The 20,574-nt window shown below is 41.5% G+C and overlaps 1 protein-coding gene across 6 annotated transcripts in view; it reads right to left on the reverse strand.

The window, feature by feature from the left end:
• EWSR1 (EWS RNA binding protein 1) overlaps positions 1-20,561 on the reverse strand; it is a 28,611-nt gene extending 8,050 nt beyond the window's left edge. The window contains exons 1-10 of one of the 6 annotated variants that reach the window (XM_036874244.1): positions 20,356-20,484; positions 16,030-16,066; positions 15,586-15,637; positions 14,217-14,340; positions 13,773-13,787; positions 8,990-9,176; positions 6,722-6,889; positions 4,415-4,626; positions 3,309-3,489; positions 500-537 (exon numbers count right to left, since the gene is read on the reverse strand). In XM_036874244.1, the coding sequence (XP_036730139.1) occupies positions 500-537; positions 3,309-3,489; positions 4,415-4,626; positions 6,722-6,889; positions 8,990-9,176; positions 13,773-13,787; positions 14,217-14,340; positions 15,586-15,637; positions 16,030-16,066; positions 20,356-20,368 (1,027 nt within the window). In that variant the 5' untranslated portion in view covers positions 20,369-20,484. Of the gene's footprint in view, positions 1-499; positions 538-3,308; positions 3,490-4,414; positions 4,627-6,721; positions 6,890-8,989; positions 9,177-13,772; positions 13,791-14,216; positions 14,341-15,585; positions 15,638-16,029; positions 16,067-20,355 lie in introns of all 6 variants that reach the window. The other 5 variants (XM_036874243.1, XM_036874242.1, XM_036874246.1 and 2 more) reach the window with 5 other exon arrangements.
• Between the last annotated feature and the right edge of the window lie 13 nt (positions 20,562-20,574).

Genomic DNA, 20,574 nt, shown 5'->3' on the forward strand with positions numbered 1-20,574 from the left:
AGTGCACGTCTTGCAAGCTACGAACCTTACAAACACACATAGCTATCTACTACACCACCATTTGATGGGGCTTCATTAAATTCAAAATGACCCGCACTGCTAAAATGGAGCAGTGCCCCTTTAACATTTGTGAAAGGTTTGCTAGGGTTTGCTTTTTCTTTGCTGGTTTGCTTTTAAACCATTAACCAAATACACTCTCAATGCTTATGTGCCAAATTAGTGTTAAATTTAAGTCAAATTTTTTCCTCCAAATAAACCGAATTTTAAAACTGTATTCTCCCCCATATTACAGAAGCAGCTGCTCAATACTTCAAGTTACCCTTCGTTTTGTAACCATAGGTTAACCTTATTACCCCTAAGACAATGCCGGCAGTACCCATTAGTCTCTTTTGTATAGATCATTTTTAAACCGCTTATGAAACTAATATAAAATTATAGTTTTCTAAAAACTGACGGTATTTTTTTTAAACACTATCCATGGTAATACTCAAAAACTTACCACCAGGCTTATTGAAGCCACCTCGCTCTCCAGCGCTGCTGGGGGGATAAACGAAGAAATGAAGGCCTTTCCCTTTAAAAGCCAGTACCGCTCTGAGCCTTGGGGGGGCTCGTGGGGAAGAAGGGCACTGGCTAAACACATCTCCAAACAATGCATCTCTCTCATCTTGTCACTATGCCTTTCTTCAGGGCAGCTCGCTCAAATTTCCTTTATATACAACCTTGCTCGTCTGATTGTACACACCACTGTGGTTGGTTCCTTTCATTTCGGGGGGCTGGTATTAATAGTGCAATACTTGGCAAACTGGGGGAAAAAATACATCCCAAACACCCACCCCGTCAGCTGAAAAACAGGGAGAGCTTGGTGTGGAGAGAAGTAGCAAGCTGGGGTAACTGCTGTGATGAATCTTTTCATGTTCATAAAGGTGCACCCTCAACCTCTCCCAGGGGAGAGCCAAGTGAGGCCCCGGGCTTCCTAACAAGTCACAGTATAATAAAGCAGGAGACACCAAAGTAAAGGCCTACAACACACACCAGAGGACGCATCCAGCCGATCTTCAGCATAAAGCCATACATTTCAGGGCACTAATGGGTTTAACAATCGCTGTGAAAGGAGAATTTACAACAAATACCAAGGCTCCACGGACTGGGGGTGCAACTTTATAGACATATCAGTTGAAAACAATGACAATGGCAGTATAAAATCACCGCCTTACACATCTTAAAGGGGGGAATAAATACGAATTGGGCCTTTTTGTTTTTTAAAAAATTAAATAAAGGCAGCTCCTCAGTGGGAGGCCCTGAGCTTTTTCTAACCAGTATTGCACCTTTAATACCTGAATATACAATTTCAAGCTGTTGCATGCAGCTTTGTTTCCTTTTTAAAAGTACACACCATAAAATGTTCTCTCTCTTTAAACACAAAAGTTTACACTTTAATGTTACACAATTCTAGAGTATTATACCTCCTCTGGTTCATTACCAAACAAGTATGCAGTTACCAAAGTTACAGAAGGATTCCATTTATACAATGAATACATTTTGTTAAAAATATTCTATGTATATTTTTCCTCTCCATATGGACACCGTGTCTAGTCCCACTTTTCATTATGCTGCCGGCTGAGTACTGAGTACGGGTACTTTTTAAGTATTGAAGTGTATACAAGGCTCTCACTTTGTAACCTGTAGCATATAAATGCGACAAAGCATGTTAAAAAGTTTCCACGTTTAACAGCCAACGAAAATATCAAAATACTGAGGCAATGAAAAAGGGCATGTTAACAACATTGAGTGCCTTACCTGCAGAAGACACTGAAAACCATCACCACACCACAATAAAAAAGAGGGGAGAGGGGAAAGCCCTTGTCCTGTCCCCAAAGGATCCAACCGACTGCTTCACAGTCTGTTGAAAAACCTATGAGGAAAGCCATGATGTTTTCTATGGCTTCAGGAGAGACTTCTCACCCAGAAAGAGGGAACCCCTCTACTAGCAAAGTCTAGCAAAATTAGTAGAATTATTACTTCTGGAGAATTAAAATGAATAAACTTGAAATTGGTTTTGCAATCAAAAAATACTAAGGATTCTAGGTGATTGGAAACGTGATGATAGTGATTTCAAGTGTCTACATCTACTTAAAACATCCATAAAGAAGGTGAAACCTTTATAATGGAATGACATTCTTCAAATCAGAATACTAATTTTACTTTATACCAAATTATTCATAAGTTTTTGCATCTTGTAAAATGACTTTCTTCCAATAAAGATTTCACCGAAGACTTTTTAAGTTATGCAGAATATGCAAAACAGTATTTTAAACCAGTATTGTTCAATAGTAAACAGACTGCTAATGTAAAAAATAAAGACCAACTTTTTAATGTATTTAATCTTGAACTACATTTCTAAAGAAATTCTATTCAGTTTTTCCTTGAACCTACAGTGGCACCAAATCCGATTTATACTTACATTAACATTCTGCATAACTTTTTAACTATTTATATAGGGACAGAACACACACAGAACTAAGCCTTCTGGATTATGTTAACCAACATTATACCTCACCTTCATCAAAGTATAGACACCAGAAAGGGAAGAGGGCATGGGAGAAGGGAGGGGAAGGGCAGGCACAAGTAGCAGGGTTATGTTACTGATCTAAACAAAGTTTTCTAAACCAGACTGTGCCATAAATTAAAATGGTCAAACCGATTTAGACTTCTCAAAACCTCCAATGGGAAGAGTGATCCCATAATTATATACATTACTCTTCAAAAAGCTATTGGACTTCTTGTGTACCAGGTGCACCTCAGGCCATAGTTCAAGGGTTATGGGACCAAGATCTTCATCATTATGTTCAACAGTTCCGAGTACAAAAAGAAGTTGGGGACAAACATTGTGGAAGACAGCTGCATTCCTTTTTTGCAGTATATATACCAGGTATTTCAAGACAACCATTCAGAAGCAATTAGTTAAATACCTAGGGTTGTTATAAGAGTTGTGTGTGTTCCATCCCAAGTCTATTACCCACAGAGGCTTTCGACCTCTGGAAACCATGAAGGGAACTGAAAGCTCTAGTTTCAAAACCATTCTTTGTTCTCCCCATCCCAACCAAGTAGATTGGCACTGAAAAAAGCAAACTGCCTCTATAGATATGCCACAGAGATGACATTTCCATGTTTTGGAAGATGGCTTGGGCTCATCAGATTATCCATGGAAATGCAGAAATAAATTTCTTATGTCTTTCAGTCCCTTCTTGCCATTGAAAATCCTATGGATGAAACAAAATTAGGTAAAAGGAGAAAAGGTTTGCTCTTACCCCATTCCACCGCGTCCTCCTCCCCGCCCACCTCTGCTCATGCCTCCACGATCAAATCCCCCTCTTCCCCTGCCCCGGTTATCAGGGCCACTCATGCTCCGGTTCTCTCCTGGTCCGGAAAATCCTCCAGACTCCTGCCCATAAACACCCATGCTACTGGGGTGGTCCTGTCGGAATGAACCTGAGGAAAGAGTCACATCTGTAAGCCGTGGACCAGCATTTACACCACTGCCTGCTGTACTTTCTCCTGGAATCATAGAATTCTCAACTGCAAGGCACAAACCAAGGTACCATCTTCTTTACACCTGATTAAGCACCCCTGATCAGCGGGCTTTTTAAAGTTCAACAAGAACAGCTGGCTCATTAAGGCTGAAGTAACCTCATATAGTTCGTCTAGAATAGACCACTCCCAAACAAAAAAAGGACTCTGGTCAACAGTTTACAGGGTTCTGTATCCTAAGATGTCTTTAAAAAGTTGCTTCTTTAAACCACACTCAAGAAACAAAAATGGAGCCAGGTTTCTTGGGGGTTGCTAAGGGGTAGTCTCCATCAAGTAGCACTACTCATCTCATTGTCATAATGAGACATACTCAGAATGGAATTTAGTTAAAAGACAACAACAATCCAGGTAGAGATTAAACTGTGAAGACAGTTTTTTGAGTTTTTGGTTGCTTTTCCACATAAAACTGTAAGCATTCTGTGAAACTTTTTTTGGTTTGTTTTATGAATGTAAACAAAAACAAAACATAGCATTTTGTTAACTATCAAAATTGCAGTAGTCTTCAATAGCTACCTGCTCACTCTCTCTTAATAAGCTGGGGTGGGCAGGCCATAAGAAATGCTGGCTTCACTCACTGCATATAACCTCCCCAAAGAGAGCAGGGCTGGCAGTCTACAACGTTTTCTCTGGTCAGTTACAAACTCTCTTTTCTTGTAAGGCATACTAATAACAATTAAATTGGAGAAAAGCCAGGATATTAGCCAGGATATGATACCTTCAAGATGCATCCTGGAGTTCAAAAGTACACAATAGTAAAGAGCATTTCCCCATTTCAGAAACTCCAGACATAACCATTCTTATTTGGTTTTCTCTCTTAGCAACTCACTCTGCTGCCCGTAGCTGCTGCTCTGTTGGCTATATTGACTTGGAGCCTGGCTGTAGGATCCAGTTTGGGGGGGGTAACTAGTGGGCGGCTGCTGCCCATAGCTGCTTTGTTGACCATAGCTACTCTGTTGTCCATAGCTGCTCGGCTGCCCATAGGTGTTCTGCTGGGAGTAACTGCTCTGATCATAACTAGTCGGCTGTGTAGAAGAATAGCTGAAAAGTAAAAAAAAAAAAAGAGCTTGTTAGAAAGGAGAGACTTGTTATTTCTTCTAGTCCCCTAAACATGAGACATTAATAGTACATGGCATAGAAATCCTTAAAAATGCAGTTACTTTCTACATATTAACATACAATGAATTTAAAATAAGCAAGTATTTTTGTATTCAGAATAAAGCTCTGAATGGAAGGGAGAGGATATTATTAAAAACAACCCATCTATAAAATGTACAACCCTAGAGCGTCTCCTTTACCCCCACCCTCATTAAAACAATAGTTATTCTCAACCAAATTCAAGGCAAATTCGGGAGTTTAGGTGCTTCCTGTATTAAGGGAAAAATAGGCAGATGTGCTGCCAGGGAAGGTTGCCCCAGCAAAAAGGCACTGAGAAAAATGAGGCAGTTAAGTGCGGTATTCAGTTCTAAGGCTGCCTCCGATAATTCCCTTGAGTGATGACAATTTTTCTGAAGCTAAAAGGCCACTTGGTGTGTGTTTGGCCATTTTTCTCTTGAGGATAAGTCTAAGTTTCAAATTGCTTTGGTATGTATACAGTTTCAAACTTTCAGACATGCCTGATCATCTACAAAATCTGGGCATTAATAAAGAAAAGATGGACAAGGAAATGTCAGTATCAAGGCGTTGTATGAAAGATGAGTTATTACATTGATATTCATCTTCACACATGTCAACTACAGGGCAGGGAAACTAAACAAAGATACATTCTTACACAGAAATAAAGCTTGAAAGAACTGGTATTAAACTCTGGATGAACCATGATAATGAAAAACCAAAAAGACAACACATTTTACAATTTTAATTCTAAGAACAACAATTTTAAGTATCACCACCTCCCTCACCACAGCTGTAAGTATTCAAAGGCCTCTCTTCACACCAAGTGCACCTATTCCACTAGCCAGATTAAGTGCTCTCAGCATGACAGCTGTGGGTGGGCCCTGTGGAAGAACTGCTAGAGCCCTGCCCACTGCTGCTCCAAGCTGAACAGAGACACTTACCAGTCAGCTGTATTTGCTCATAAGCCTGCTCATGTCTGCTGTACTTTAATGTATAAACCAATGAAATGAGTACAAAAAGGGGAACTGTTAATTCTACCAAAACTAAGTTAACACTTTAGGACACAATTCAGACAATTCATTTGAAAACTTGCATCAAATTAAATGTGAGAACTTGCGGTTCTTCCTCTACTTTAAAGAAACCAAAACTGGACATTGTAGCTGCTGGTGTGGTTAATGTACGACAAAATACAGAACAAGTAAAGTCTTAGTCAAAAGGAGGGGCCTTGGCCTAACCGTTAAAAGGCTGGTGCATGGACTTCCCTGGTGGCCCAGTGGTTAGGAGTCTGCCTGCCAATGCAGGGGACACAGGTTTGATCCCTGGTCCGGGAAGATCCCACATGTCATGGAGCAACTAAGCCCGTGCTCCACAACTACTGAGCCTGCGCTCTAGAGCCCACGAGCCACAACTACTGAGCCTGTGTGCCACAACTACTGAAGCCTGCACGCCTTGAGCCCGTGCTCCGCAACGATAGAAGCCACTGCAATGAGAAGCCCACGCACCGCAACGAAGAGTGGCCCTCACTCGCTGCAACTAGAGAAAGCCCGCGCGCAGCAACGAAGACCCAATGCGGCCATAAATAAATGTATTTAAAAAAAAAAAAAAAGCCTGGTGCATGAATGAACCTTTAAATATAAAATGATTAAGGTGAACTTTCTTTTTTCGAAAAAATAATGCCCTGCACTTTACCCAGCTCAAATGCATCGGAGAATGTGGCTTCTATGGTTCTGTTTACCTGCTTTCATTGTTTCTCATCTGAATAAACTAAAAGAAAAAAATTAAAAGAAAAAACCTAGAGTGATAAAAACGTATTTAGAGAAGAGTTTTTGACTGTCAGGCACTGCTATCAGAACTTAGGACTGAGGTTTTAATGTACAATATGTGGTCAGGCTTATCACTGGGAGAGTCAGATAACGTAGCCCACCTGAGGAAGCAGAAGCAAGCTGGTCAGCCTGAAAAAAATCTGTTTTGTTATTCTACTAGCTCACTGGCCACAAGAACAAGAAATGAGAAGACTGACCTGGTAGGAGGATAGGATGGTGGTGCCGTGACTGGCTGCATGGGGTAGCTCCCAGGTACCTGGGGATAACTGTAGTTACTCTGTCCATATCCTAGGCTGGGCTGGTTGTAACCCCCTGTGCTAGATTGAGGTTGACTAGTCTCAGCGGGTTTGTTACCATCCTGCGGTCTAAAAGGAGAAATAAAAAAGTGAGACTTCTTTTTTCTCAACCACAAAACTCTTGGGTAAGAACTCTACAATCTATGAGCAATAAGCAATGTTAGTATTGAGCTTAGAAATATATACAATTGCAAAGTGAACTACGTCAAAACCCAATGTCAGTCCAACTGTTTCTGCTGGAAGACAACACTAAAGATGGGGGAGACTTAATCTCATCCACAGAAGAGACATCAACATGCTCCATTCATTCCATACCAGCAGCTACAAAAGGCAGTTACAATACTTTGTGCTGCCCATTTAAGAGATGTGGGAGGGGAGGTGGTTTGTTCGGGAAGAAAATGCCTTTTCTCAAAAAGGACCATTAAAGACAAACAAGAAACTTTAACAATAATGCAAATTCTGGGTCAGAGTAACATTTACATAAGTCCATGGCATTTATAAGTTTGGACAATCTGTGGGTTTATGTTTCTTTTTATGTTTCTCATCTATTAAGAACAGACCTGAAAAAAACATTTCCTAACTTGAACTGCCATAAATTAATCTAACCCTGCCTCAGTCTCCATAATGGAAATACCAGAGTAGGGCAGGGACACACACAGGGATGGAGACAGACAAACACACACACTCCTCTCACGCTCAGGTGAACTGGAAAACATCCTTGTTAAGGGACGAAAACCAATCTTAATCCCAAGGAAAAAAAAGAGGTTTCTATAATCCCTTTACCTTAACAGTTTATAACAGGGTTGTAGCAAAATGAGCATATGCTATTTTAAGCAAAGCCCAAGAATCAGCAGGCAGACCAGGGAGGATGTGGAAGCACTGGTTTCTCCAAAGAGCTGAAACGGGTCACAAGCCCCATCTTTCCAGGGGAAAAGGGAGTAGCTATCACTGATCACAAGACAGCTGTTATAAAGTGTTAAGGATTGAAAAATTAAGAAAAAGGAACCAAAAAGGATGATTTATTCAAAGACCAATTAGTAATATACCCCAACCCCCCAGCTATGGCTTGGATATACTGTTGCAATGGAGCATCAAATGGGACTTCAAACATCTGAGAACACTCTAGGTCAACTGAATTGGGACCCTACAGGAATCAGCTTAACACTAACCACTGCACAGGCTGTCTAGAAGAGGTAAACTACCAAGTAGCTCTGATTACTCACTGTGCATTTTAGAAGTAATCTCATGAGTGTTTGCCAGAGCTAATTTCTTACCTCTACAGCAGACAAAAAGTCTAGGTTACAAGTTGATCTCTTGTTTACTCCCTAAAAAGTCTTCTTTCAAACCACAATTCAATGTTCCTTCAAGACTGTATGCAGAAGCCACCTAAGTGCATTGCCTAAAGCAAAGACCTGAAATCTTCTGTTAAGTCATAATTAATACTGTTTACTTGCTAATCAGTCACGGAGTATGAACTTTTTTTTTTTTTTAAACATCTTTATTGGAGTGTAATTGCTTTACAATGGTGTGACGGAGTATGAACTTTGCTCAAATATTCACCCTATAGCAGGGCACCCAGTTAAGAATTTATACTTGCCTGGGATATTTAGATTACCAAGCCAATACATAATACAGAGAAAATCATGTCACCAACGTTTGACTTCTGGATATGGATATACCCTTTACTGACAACTGGATCGTGTGACTATTTCTTGAACCACATGATTCTACCCCCTACCCCAACTGTGAACTACAGTGTTTTTCCCAAAGAGAAAGGTGTTATCCATTTACAGGGTCAATAAAACCAAAGGTAAAAGCATCAAAGTACAATTCTATCAGTTGTTCTGTTGTGAGGAAACCACACTCAATTTTCTTCTGGGTTTAGCAAAGTAAATACAACAGCTTCCTCCTACCGGAAAGTCCACTCTTCTGAAACTAGACAACCCCACTCAGTGACATTCCTCATTTTGGCCCCTGGATGGCACCATTTCTCTACTAAATGAAGAGTACTGTTTGTGGTGTGACTGTACCTGGTGAAGAACAATTAGTTAACACCTAAGTATGTGAGTAAGCATTACAAAGGAACCAAGTCATACATTCTAAGTGAGGCTTGCTCTCTTTTCTGAAAGCCTGAGGTTGCTGCGTTCGGAGTAGGTGAGGGGGCCTTACCTTGCAGGCGCGGTGGCTGCTGGCTGCTGCCCATAGGCTGGATAAGCAGGCTGAGTGCCATATGCAGACTGAGCTGCATAGGAGGCCTGGGTAGTAGTGACTGTAGCAGTGGTGGTATCATAAGCACCAGTGCCGTACCCCTGGACAGGCTGACTGTATGCCTGGGGGGCAGTTGGAGTAGAATATCCTGGAATAAAGGAGAGCTATGTCAGATTTCTGGCTCTTCAGAGACCTGCCTAGACACTCATTAACAAGACAATCTGTAAACCACCTACTTTCAACCATCATGATATTTAGCTCCTTTAAATATTTCCCCTTCAGTAAAAATAGCAACAAACCAATACTTAAAGCCTAAGTTCTCTGAAAATACTCAGTTTTCAGCAAAGCACTGTCTCTTTTGCTCTAAACCACACCTAAAAGAAAGGAGGAAAGAGAGTAGGCCATAGAAAGTGCTGGTATAGAAAAAAGGGCTCCCTTTGCCCCCACCTCGGAAGCATTCAATAGGGGACAAGTCTGCTTTCACTAATTCTATACTCCAACAGGAATAAAATGTCCCAGAAAGGGAAGTAAAAGGCAAATGACACAACATCTTTAAGTAGCTATAAAATAATGATCCAGGTACAAGTTTTAGCATTAAAACCTATCATTTGGAATTATTTGCTTTCAGCCCCAAGCATCATGGGCAGTTCACATTTAAGGAAACTGGAAATTGCAGAGAACATGTGTTTAATTTTCAGTGAGATGTTAACAATTGATTAAACACTCTAAGAACTGCTAATTTTGTTTCGGGTAACAAACAACTAAGAAAATGCTTGTAACCAGCACTAAGATTTGAAATGGCACATTAGTAATAAACACATACTACAAATTATATTTGCTTACATACATATGACCAACAAAGGTTTTCCCTATTTAACTTTTCTGATAAATTATTTTAAATTAAAGTTAACATTCCCAAAATAAACATTGAAAAGGTAAATGTTTTTCACATAATAAAACCATTTGAGATTCTAAGCCCGTCATCAAATTTCCCCATTTCCCTTATTTACCCACCACGAGCAAATGAGTCTTTTTCCTGCTCAGCAATACTGGAGATGGACTCTGCAGCCCCCTTGCTATTTCCCTAACCAAATATTACAGACCTGCTGTCACAGGTGTGCAGAGACCAAGCTAGGCTCTTTCCCTAGTTCCTGCCTCTGCCAAACCAGGCAGGATCCATGCCCTTTCTTTTCTTTCTTTTTTTGCCGTACTGCTCGGCTTGCAAGATCTTAGTTCCCTGACCAGGGACTGAACCCAGGCCCTGGAGTCCTAACCACTGAGCTGCCAGGGAATTCCCGGGATCCATGCCCTTTCACCTGGAACTTGGACTTGGAATGTGACAACTCCCGCCCCTGGACCTGCAGCTCCTAACTTGCGTCCCTTTCCTATAAGAAGTATTATAACCTTTCCTGGTGCTTGGCTTCCCTCCCTCCTACTCCTCCCTCATGGTCAACGAGCACAAGTTAAGCCATGCAATAAAAAGCTGGGTCTAGCTGTCAGCATTTATGTCCATCAAAGAAAAACCCAAATCTCACTAAAGTAAAAATGTTTCAGTACTTAAACTTCAGTTAGAATAAAGTGTCCTCACTATATACACAAAAATAAATACAAATACCAACTTAGCCAAATACCAACAAATACCAACAGCCAAAAACAAATACCAACTTCCCTTGGTACAATCTAAAGTGTCATCTTTTGTAGCACAGAGTATAATACTTTCTTCTCCATCTCAAACATTTTAGGGAAATTCTGAAATTAATTATACACATATTTCCTTCTCAAATATGTTGGGCTGAAGTGTATATGAAAGCGTATTTCACAGAACAGGGAGCCCCAAGCACTGGAAGTTTTTCAAGTTGGCATGTTATTCATCTGAATTGTTTATTTAATTTAAAAGTTCTTTGCAGAATCCTAATGTCAACCACATAAAGCACTCATTTATTTAACTGGAATCTAATTCCACCTACTCTGTTACTCCTACACAGATTTTTTTTTTTCCCTACATGACAGGCCATCTATAAGATTTACAAGAGGAGGACTTCCCTGGTGGCACAGTGGTTAAGAATCCACCTGCCAATGCAGGGGACACGGGTTCAAGCCCCAGTCCGGGAAGATCCTACATGCCGCAGAGCAAAGAAGCCCGTGCGCCACAACTATTGAGCCTGTGCTCTAGAGCCCGCGAGCCACAACTACTGAAGCCCGTGCTCCGCAACAAAAGAAGCCACCGCAATGAGAAGCCCACACACCGGAATGAAGAGTAGCCCCCGCCTACGCCAACTAGAGAAAGCCCGCGGGCAGCAACAAAGACCCAATGCAGCCAAAAATAAATAAACACAATTAAAAAAGATTTATAAGAACAATTAAAAAACAACAACAACAAAAAAAAGTGACAAGGGCAATAACTTGTGTCATAAAAGTATCCAGCAACAGAGCCTTGCAGTGCTAAAGATTACACTAATAGACACTGGGTTAATTAATAATCTTTTTTTAAAATTAATAATCTTTTAATTAATTGTAGTACCCACACAAGCAGCCAATCAAAATGAGCAAAAATTAAAAGAGCAAAATGATTTAATGACAGTAAAAAAGACCAACAGCAAAAAGACAACATATCTACTATGTGTTGATAAATTTAAGGAAAAAGGTAGTAAGAAACATCACACAAACCAACCAGAATTTTTGTTCAACTTCAATGATAAAAACTAAAGTCTAAGATTTCTATTCCAATTAATGAGTTGAGATTTATATAGCTCCCTTCTCATGAAGCTTAATTTTAAAATATTCTAGAAGTGTCTTTTTATATTTCTTCCAATAATTATCCAATGACTTTAAAATAAATTTACTTATTTTTATTTATTTATTTATTAGTTTTGGCTGTGTTGGGTCTTCGTTGCTGTGTGTGGGCTTTCTCTAGTTGCAGCGAGCAGGGGCTACTCTTCGTTGTGGTGCGCGGGCTTCTCACCGTGGCGGCTTCTCTTGTTGTAGAGCATGGGCTCTAGAGCGCGCGGGCTTTAGATGCGGCGCGTGGGCTCAGTAGTTGTGGCTCGTGGGCTCTAGAGCACAGGCTCAGTAGTTGCGGCACATGGGCTTCGCTGCTCCGCGGCATGTGGGATCTTCCCGGACCAGGGGTCGAACCCATGTCCCCTGCATTGGCAGGCAGATTCTTAACCACTGCGCCACCAGGGAAGCCCTATCCAATGACTTTTATGTGTAAAGGCAGTAAGAGGTAAGGAAAAAAGTATTAAGTGTTCCTGAACCTACTTACTACTGTCAGGGTCCTGCTTGGTTTGGTTCAGCCTCAATTCGCTCACTAGGTTTAATTTTAGTTCCTACACTCCAAAAGTTGATGGAAGAATTTGGGGAGATATGAAGGGTAAACTACATAAACTACATAAACTTCCATAAACTACAAAGCAAAAACATGGCTCCACAGAATCTAGAAGGCTACTGTATTTCCTATAAATGACTTTATCATGTTCTTATAAAATGATCCAAAGGCTCCAAAGGCTAGATCTAAGCTGTATTACTTCAGATGATACTTATTTTTAAAATAAGTTAAGGTCAAAAACATACAAAACATCTAGTTATAATAAATCAGTCATGGGGATGTAATCTGCAGCATGATGACTACAGTTAGCAATACTGTATTGTATATTTGAAAGTTGCTAAGAGAGACGATCCTAAAAGCTCTCATCAAAAGGATGTGTGGTGATTCATGTTAACTAGACTTACTGTGGTGATTTCACAACATACACAAATATTGAATCATGTTGTACACCTGAAACTAATGTTATATATGTCAATTACATCTCATTAAAAACATAATAGCTTGAATATGTAAAGTTCATCTCACAATTTCAAAATTCTGTGCTAAAAATACAAACTGCAGAGTCTCAGTTCCAGCTTTTCCTACAGTTGCCAACACCCACAGAAAGTTTAAACATTTCCCATCCTATTCAATGATATGCATTAATGAGATAGATTAGGAAATACTTCCCATCAAATCCAGGACATTGTCACGAAGTGAGATAAATTACAGGTGGGTTTCTCCCTACTAATGACTCTGATAGACCATATATAACTTGGGGATTAAAGACAGTTTGAAAAATAAAAGTTTTTACATCTTTAAGGTAGGGATCCTGAAATGTCACACAGCACCAAACATAAAAAAGTTATTGTAAAATTTTCACAGGCTCCACTTTCAACCCCAGTATTAGGATACAATTTATTCTAATTCTTAAAATAATTTTTCTTTTTTGCTCCCTGGAATGCTGTTACATATATACTTAAGACATACTATGAATTAAAATAATTCATTAACACTTAAACAGAAAATAAAATGTGTCTGGACTGGAAGCCAACCAACAGACAAACATAATACATGCAAGGTGGCAATCTGTTCCTCTGAATAAATCTAATCATGCAATCTATCCTTCAGGGAATAGGGGGAAATCGGCTGGGGAGTAGTCACCTGAAATACCTTTGAGAAGGTGAGCAACTATTATTAAGGCTTGACACAAAATAATGTAAAATAAAACAAAGCGAAACCTTTCCCAAAATCACATAAAGAAAAGGGACATGGATCTGCGAATGGCACCTGAAGCAGTTTTCCATTAGCACCTTATTGTGTGTGATGTTAGAAAGTTTGAGGGTTAAACAAATGAAAACACCTAAAGGGTTAACATTACAGGGTTAGACAAGATGGAAAGCAATTCCCATGCAAGAATGAGCAGGATAGTCAAACCTGTACTGGTCCCTTCTACTGTGGAAAGCACAAAACAAAAAGTAGAGGGCACACTATCAGATGAAGCAAACAGATGTGAAAATCAGTTTGATTTTTAAGCAGCTCAGTTTAAGAAGGCTCATTCTTTCCCAGTATTAGCATTAGCACAATCTCTTATATATTCTCCATTTTGTCGTGAGATTACTCAATACACTGTATAAAACAGTTAGAAGGAAAAGTTCTTTTTTCCCTTGGAATTTATCCCACCCACATTCTATTAGAGATCCCTCAAGGAGAATATAAGGAAAAGGAAAAAAACAAAACAAAAACCCCCAGCTCCTCCTAAGAATAAAGGATTCCCAAACGCCAAGGTATCAACCAGAATATACACCCAAGAGCACAAGTAACAAGCTTCTTAGCAAACACCCTAGCTAATGTAACCCCAAAGTCTCTCTAGAGTCTTACCAGTGGGAGGCTGTCCATAAGAAGTTGCATAGGCGGTCTGCCCATAGGTTGCAGTGGTCTGAGCCTGGGTATAGCTGACATCAGTGGGCTGTCCATAGGTTCCGTAACTTTGTTGCCCATATGCCTGCTCAAAGAAAATGGATTTAAGGACTTCATATATGAATCTTGTATTTTAGCAATAAAATGGACTGACTTCTAAGTTCCTAAATTGGAAAAACAAAGTCAAAAATATGCTTTCTAATAAAAAGATTTTAAAAAAACAGACAAGTGATCGCAGTATCATGAATGCTTGTTTCCCCTTATCTAATCCACTCATATTTTCATAAACTACAAAAAAGTTCCTGAGATAATCAGGCAAAACCACAATTTAACGATACAGGAGATTAACAAGATGCCCTCAAATGATTAACAATGAGGGAACAGGTGTATAATCGCCAGCACTTTGTGTAGCAGTTTTAGCAAATGGAAACAAATGCTAGGAAGATAAAATGAACAACGAAAATGAAAATGGGACTAAAATCTGTCAGACAATTTTGAAAACTATATTTTCAGCTTGAGACAAAATTTTAAAAATTATCATACCACTTCAAAGAAAATGAACAAGAACACTGCATATATTCTTAAGACAGCAAGAGTGCTGTCTTTTGAACCTGGACATCAGTAATACTTAAAACCTGGCAAGGAATGAACTGTTTTTTCAGATATTAGCAAGATCACATTCTAGACGTGAATGACCAGTTATGTAAGATCAGCTAGAGACATCACATTCTGCCTGTCCTATAATGTTTCCATGGCAGAGCTACTATATCCATTTTATGTCACAGACCATTTCAGAATTTGAGATGATACTGAGAACACTAGGTGGCTAATTTCTAGTATCTGTTGGCCTAGACTTTAGAATAGACTCATGTACTAGAAAGAGCTCAAAAGCCCTATAGTTAGGCAGCCATAAGAGCTAACCCATCACTTACTGTGTGACCAGTGGCGAATGGTGTAATATCTATGCACTGCAATTTTTCATCTGCAAAATGTCATAATATCACCTTCCTCTGCAGAACTGCTGTATGATTAAATTAAATAAATTTAAACACAAAATATGTAGAAGGAACAAGCATGGAGCAAAACACCTAACTTGAGAAACCATACTAGGAGGGAAAGGAGAGCTAGCAACTCCCAGTTTGAGGATGGTTTCATTACAATGGCACTCCCACTGTGAAAGTTTAAACGCCTGTGTATTTTATGATTACAAGCACATTATACTCTTCTACTACCTAATTTCTGAAAAAGATTCATGCTAGCTATTGTTTCAATGGCTGATGGAAATATTTTACTTGGGGATGCAGCCACAAATAATTATCTTAAAGATTACCTGGGTGGTCTGTGCATATCCTTGAGTGGGCTGGGCGGTGTAAGCACTGTAGCTGTAAGAGAAATTAAATGCAAGAACTGAATATAGAAATCCAGATTCCATTACTAAATCCTCTACAATTAAAGGAGGCTCTGTAAGCGGCTAGGCCCGTGAGCCACGACTACTGAGCCTGTGTGTCTGGAGCCCGTGCTCCGCAACAAGAGAGGCCGCGACAGTGAGAGGCCCGCGCACCGCGATGAAGAGTGGACCCCGCTCGCTGGGACTGGAGAAAGCCCTTGCACAGAAACGAAGACCCAACACACCCAAAAATAAATAAATTAATTAATTAAAAGGAAAGGAGGGGGGAAATTGATAAATTAAAAAAAAAAAAAAAAAAAAAGGAGGCTCTGTACCCTAAAAAACAACCAATCACACCCAAGGTACTGCTGTAAAAGTCTGACTTACCCCTGCTGGGCTGCAGCTTGGCTGTATGTACTGTAATCTAGAGAAAACAAGGAGAGAAAATAGTGTGAAGCCAACGTTTACAAGGAGAAAGGAAAAAAGGGGGGAAGGCATGCAGGTGGCAGGAAGATGAATTTTAAAAACTGTACTGAGGGACTTTCCTGGTGGCACAGTGGTTAAGAATCCGCCTGCCAATGCAGGGGACACGGGTTCGAGCCCTGGTCTGGGAAGATCCCACATGCCGCAGAGCAACTAAGCCCGTGCGCCACAACTACTGAAGCCCGTGCGCCACAATTACTGAAGCCCGTGTGCCTAGAGCCCATGCTCCGCAACAAGAGAAGCCCCCGCTCGCCATAACTAGAGAAAGCCCACACGCAGCAATGAAGACCCAACACAGCCAAAAATAAATAAATAAAATAAATATATTTTTAAAAACCCCAAAAAACGGTATTGAGAGGACCTACAGGACAACACAGGTCCAAATGAGTACCTCTTATCTTTCAACACCAAACTAAAAAAACCTGAGCCAGTTAAACAGAAAATTTGAACAAAGTGCCAGCTAATGAGGTCAAGATCATCTGATTTGGCAAAGATACTTTGCATGTTCCCATGACTACAAACTTCCCTTAACTGTAGGCTGTCATTTCAAATATATGATCATCATCCTAAAACTAACAGGAGAACAAGATAAACTCAAGAGGATCCGAAGTTTTACCTTCATATAAAAAGGAGGCATGCAACAATATAATGTTTAACACCAGAATGGTTACATCAGAAGCTACACCTCCTCAAAAACTAGTTTAAAAAAATCACTCCCTCACTTTAGCAAGTTAGACCAACCATAATTCCCTAGGAGGACTGTGAAATGAAATGGCAGAAAACAAGAGGACAATCATCTCAATCCAGTGTTCTAAAGGGTTTGCTGACTGTATGAGGGCTACATCTGTAGAATAATTTAAAAACTAGACACATTTTAAGTACCAGTGAAGCAGTCAAGGCAGAATCATGATAACTGGCAGAGAAGAAAGCATTTAATCTTTTGGGGAATAACTTGGTTTTAGGTAACATCATCTTTTTAAACTCAAGTGATTTCAACTTAAAAAAAAAAAACAATTTTTCTTCCCCTCTCCTAAGTAAAGCTTCCTACAACTTTCCTTTTCATAAGAAATTTACAACACGCATAAAAAAGGACTAAAAATGAAAACAAAAAAACCCCTCTGGTCCACTGAGGCATCTGCAAGTAGTGAAACCAGAAAATAAAATGGTTAATAGGTTTTCATGGCACTACTGAATCAAACACATATTTTTCAAGAAGTTAAAGTAATTATTTTTTAAAACTCCTGCCCAATTCTTTGCTCTCCACAAGAACTATGTATCTTATTCTATGTTAGAAGGCAACACTGTCATTAAGGCAGACCAAAGGATCCTTTCTTTTCCAATCAGAAAATAGTCCCTCATCTGAAAGCAATAGTTGACAGCTCTTGGTGGAGGGGTTTCTAACCCCACTCCATTCAAAGGCTGCTTCACAGTTCACCTGGCCTGCCCCCAGAGCATTTTGCTGAATCCATCTCTTTAACTTGGCTCATTCTTCATCTCTATACACTTCACTTGACCACTTTCCTTCCTCTGTACACCCTTAACTCAGAACCCTGAATCAACATTATCAAATCAATGGCCAAAGGCTATGTATAATGAACAAATTGATTTGTTCAAGACAATCTTAGCTCTGTATGTGACATATAAAAAACTAAATGCAAATCACTTCTTCCATGTTGTAGTTACAAAATAAACATACCAATGAAGCATCAAAAATCAAATATTTCAAACTTCCTTCTGCAGAGGCTTCTGTATGAGAAATGGTTCTAAATAGCTGACATATAAGCTCAATGTCTGCAAGAGGACTGCTACACAAGAACAGTTATGTAAAACATCAAAGTGGCAAAGCTGACATGAACAAGGAATGATCTCAGATCCATGGGAAAGCAGCTGATTTAGCCCCATATTGGTGGGCTACGGGAAGTAGCAAATGTGTTTCATGAGAACTTATGTTATCTACCTACAGCATACAAACATTATATGGCCTCAAAAATCTACAGTTACACATTGGTCAGATTATTTAGCAGTTATGTTTTTTTGTTTTGTTTTTTTAACTCCCAAATCTGCAGCTGAAGACTACACTAAAAATACAGGACAGGTTGAGGAGAGAAGGGGCTGTGACCGCGGGGGGGGGGGGAGGCGCCTCCAGAGTGCTGACAATGTTCTATTTCTTGGTCTGAATGGTGGTTACTTGGGAGTTTGTGTTGTAATTCTTCGTTAAAGTGGACATATACTCTAGGTACTTTTCTATATATGCTACACATGAGGAGGAAAAACAACTAACATTACCCAAGGTGGTGGCTTTTAGATACTTTAAGGCAGTCACGATCAAAACTGCAGAGATTTAGAGCTTCAGACTACATCATGAGTTAAAGTCACTACGGGACAACTTTGTGGGAGCCAAAATACTTTGCTGTAAGGTCAGAAGCTGAAGGCTGAAAAAGCTCTTAAAAGGTCTAGCCTAACCTCTTCATTTGGACTGAAAGGAAACCAAAGTCCAGATAAGTTAATGACCCCCCAAAGGGCCCCCAGCCAGGCCTACTACTGTGTGTCTACATAATCCACAATTGTAATTCTAATATAGTATGTGGTGGGTACCAGTAAACAGAGCTTGAACAAAGTAGAACGAAAAAGGGGCTCCAGCCACACACAAATTTGAACACACGCATATTTACTCCCCAAACGTTAACAGGGAAGGGAGAGTAGCACTCCCCCTTACAAAATCCTAACACTGCAGGGAAGAGGAAGGTGGAAAGGGCTCTGAGGAAACCATTTCCCACCAAGATGTGTCTAAGACTGTGGTTATTTCAGAGTTCTTTCTTCTAGGGGCACTCTGTACCCTGGCACTAACAGCCAGCATCTACCTGCTTGTTTACTGACAACATAGTTGCGGAGAGTTCTTAAACTGTCATTCCATTGCTGGATTCTGGACCCTTTTCAAATTAAAACTCTGAAGGACCCAGAGCTTTTCCCATCTTCCATCTTCTCCAACTGCCTCTTAAGGCCTGGAGTCAGGCTGCCTAAGAACACCCCCGGAGGCAAAAATGCCCCACTCGACCAATAACCACAAGTTAGTGCAGGAACAGGCTGCAAACTGCAGGTCACGTTTAGGCTACTCTCTTACACACTCCGGGCGTCAAGGAACACCCCAAACATCATATTCCAGTTCCCACCCCGGGCTTCCAGTCCGCGCCTCCTTCCGCTCTCTCCTATCAGTCCACGAAATAAACAAGCCTCTCAGCTTAACCTAAGCGAATAAACGTGCGAAACGATTACTTAAGTATAATTCAAACGCCGACTGGGGCCTTTTGTTTCCCCTAAGTCAAACACGCCAGAAATTTCTTTCGGTGGGAATTTCTGGCCACACGATCCCGGTTGGCCTTATACAAAAAATCTCCCTTGCCGTCTGCTGAAAAATGGCCCTAGGAATTGATTTTTGGGGCGGTAAGGAGAATTAATAATGGTAAAAAGCGAATCCCGAAGAGGCTGCCGATTGGGGGGCTGTAAAGGAGCGGGGGGGCACTCCGTCTAAAGCCCAGTTCGGGCAAAAGTTCGGCTTGGGGGTTGGAGCCCGCCGAGGAGGCAGCTCGGCGGCCCCGGACGCCCCAGCCGACCCGGCTTTAAGAATGACGGGCCTCCCGCTCATAGGTCGGCGCCCCTCGGCTCACAAATCCGCGAAACCTTTTTTGTTTATTTGCTTTTTTTCCCTCGTCTTCTCGGTGAGGCAGAGGAGCGCTCGGGCTTGGGCTGCCGCCCTGGAAATGGGGTTGGGGTGGGGAGAGTCAGAGGGTCAGCGGGCCTGCGGCTTCTCAAGCCGCCGCCGGCCCCCCCCAACCTCCGGTTTCGGGGTGTCGGGCCCGAAGCCTAGCCGAGCCCTCCCACCCCCACGCGGGGCCCCAGAGGCCGCAGGCCCCGCCCACGTGGCGGGCTGCCCAGGGCGCAGGGCCCGACGGCCACCACACAATGGAGACCAAAGCAGGCCCCGCGCGTACCCGCCGCCTCGAGCCCCCCGCGCGCGGGGGGCGCCGGAAGGTTCCAGAACCGGCCTGCCCCGTTGGGGGAGGGGAGGGAGCGGAGGGGGACGCCGGCCGTCGAGCTTCTCGAACCGCGACGGGTACCTCACGTCCCTCTCGGCAGGTCCACTCAGTCGTCCCGGCCACCCCGAGAAACAAGCAGCCCCCAATTTGGGCATCCTGGCAGTCGCCGGAGCGACCGCAGTTCCACCATACTCACCCGTGGACGCCATTTTCTCTCTCCTTCCTTCTCGTTCTCTCAACGTCCGTCTCCCTCTCGCTTTCCCTCTAGGCGCCGCACTGCGCAGGCGCGAAACCCGCAACCTCGGGTGCTACCATCGGGCCAGGCCACGGGGGTGGGAAAGGGAGGGACGAACCACAGCTTTCTCGCCCTTCGCGCCCGCAACTCTAGTCCTAATCCTCTCTAAAGAGCACCGGA

The sequence above is a fragment of the Balaenoptera musculus genome, chromosome 14, assembly GCF_009873245.2.
Source record: "Balaenoptera musculus isolate JJ_BM4_2016_0621 chromosome 14, mBalMus1.pri.v3, whole genome shotgun sequence".
NCBI lineage: Eukaryota > Metazoa > Chordata > Mammalia > Artiodactyla > Balaenopteridae > Balaenoptera > Balaenoptera musculus.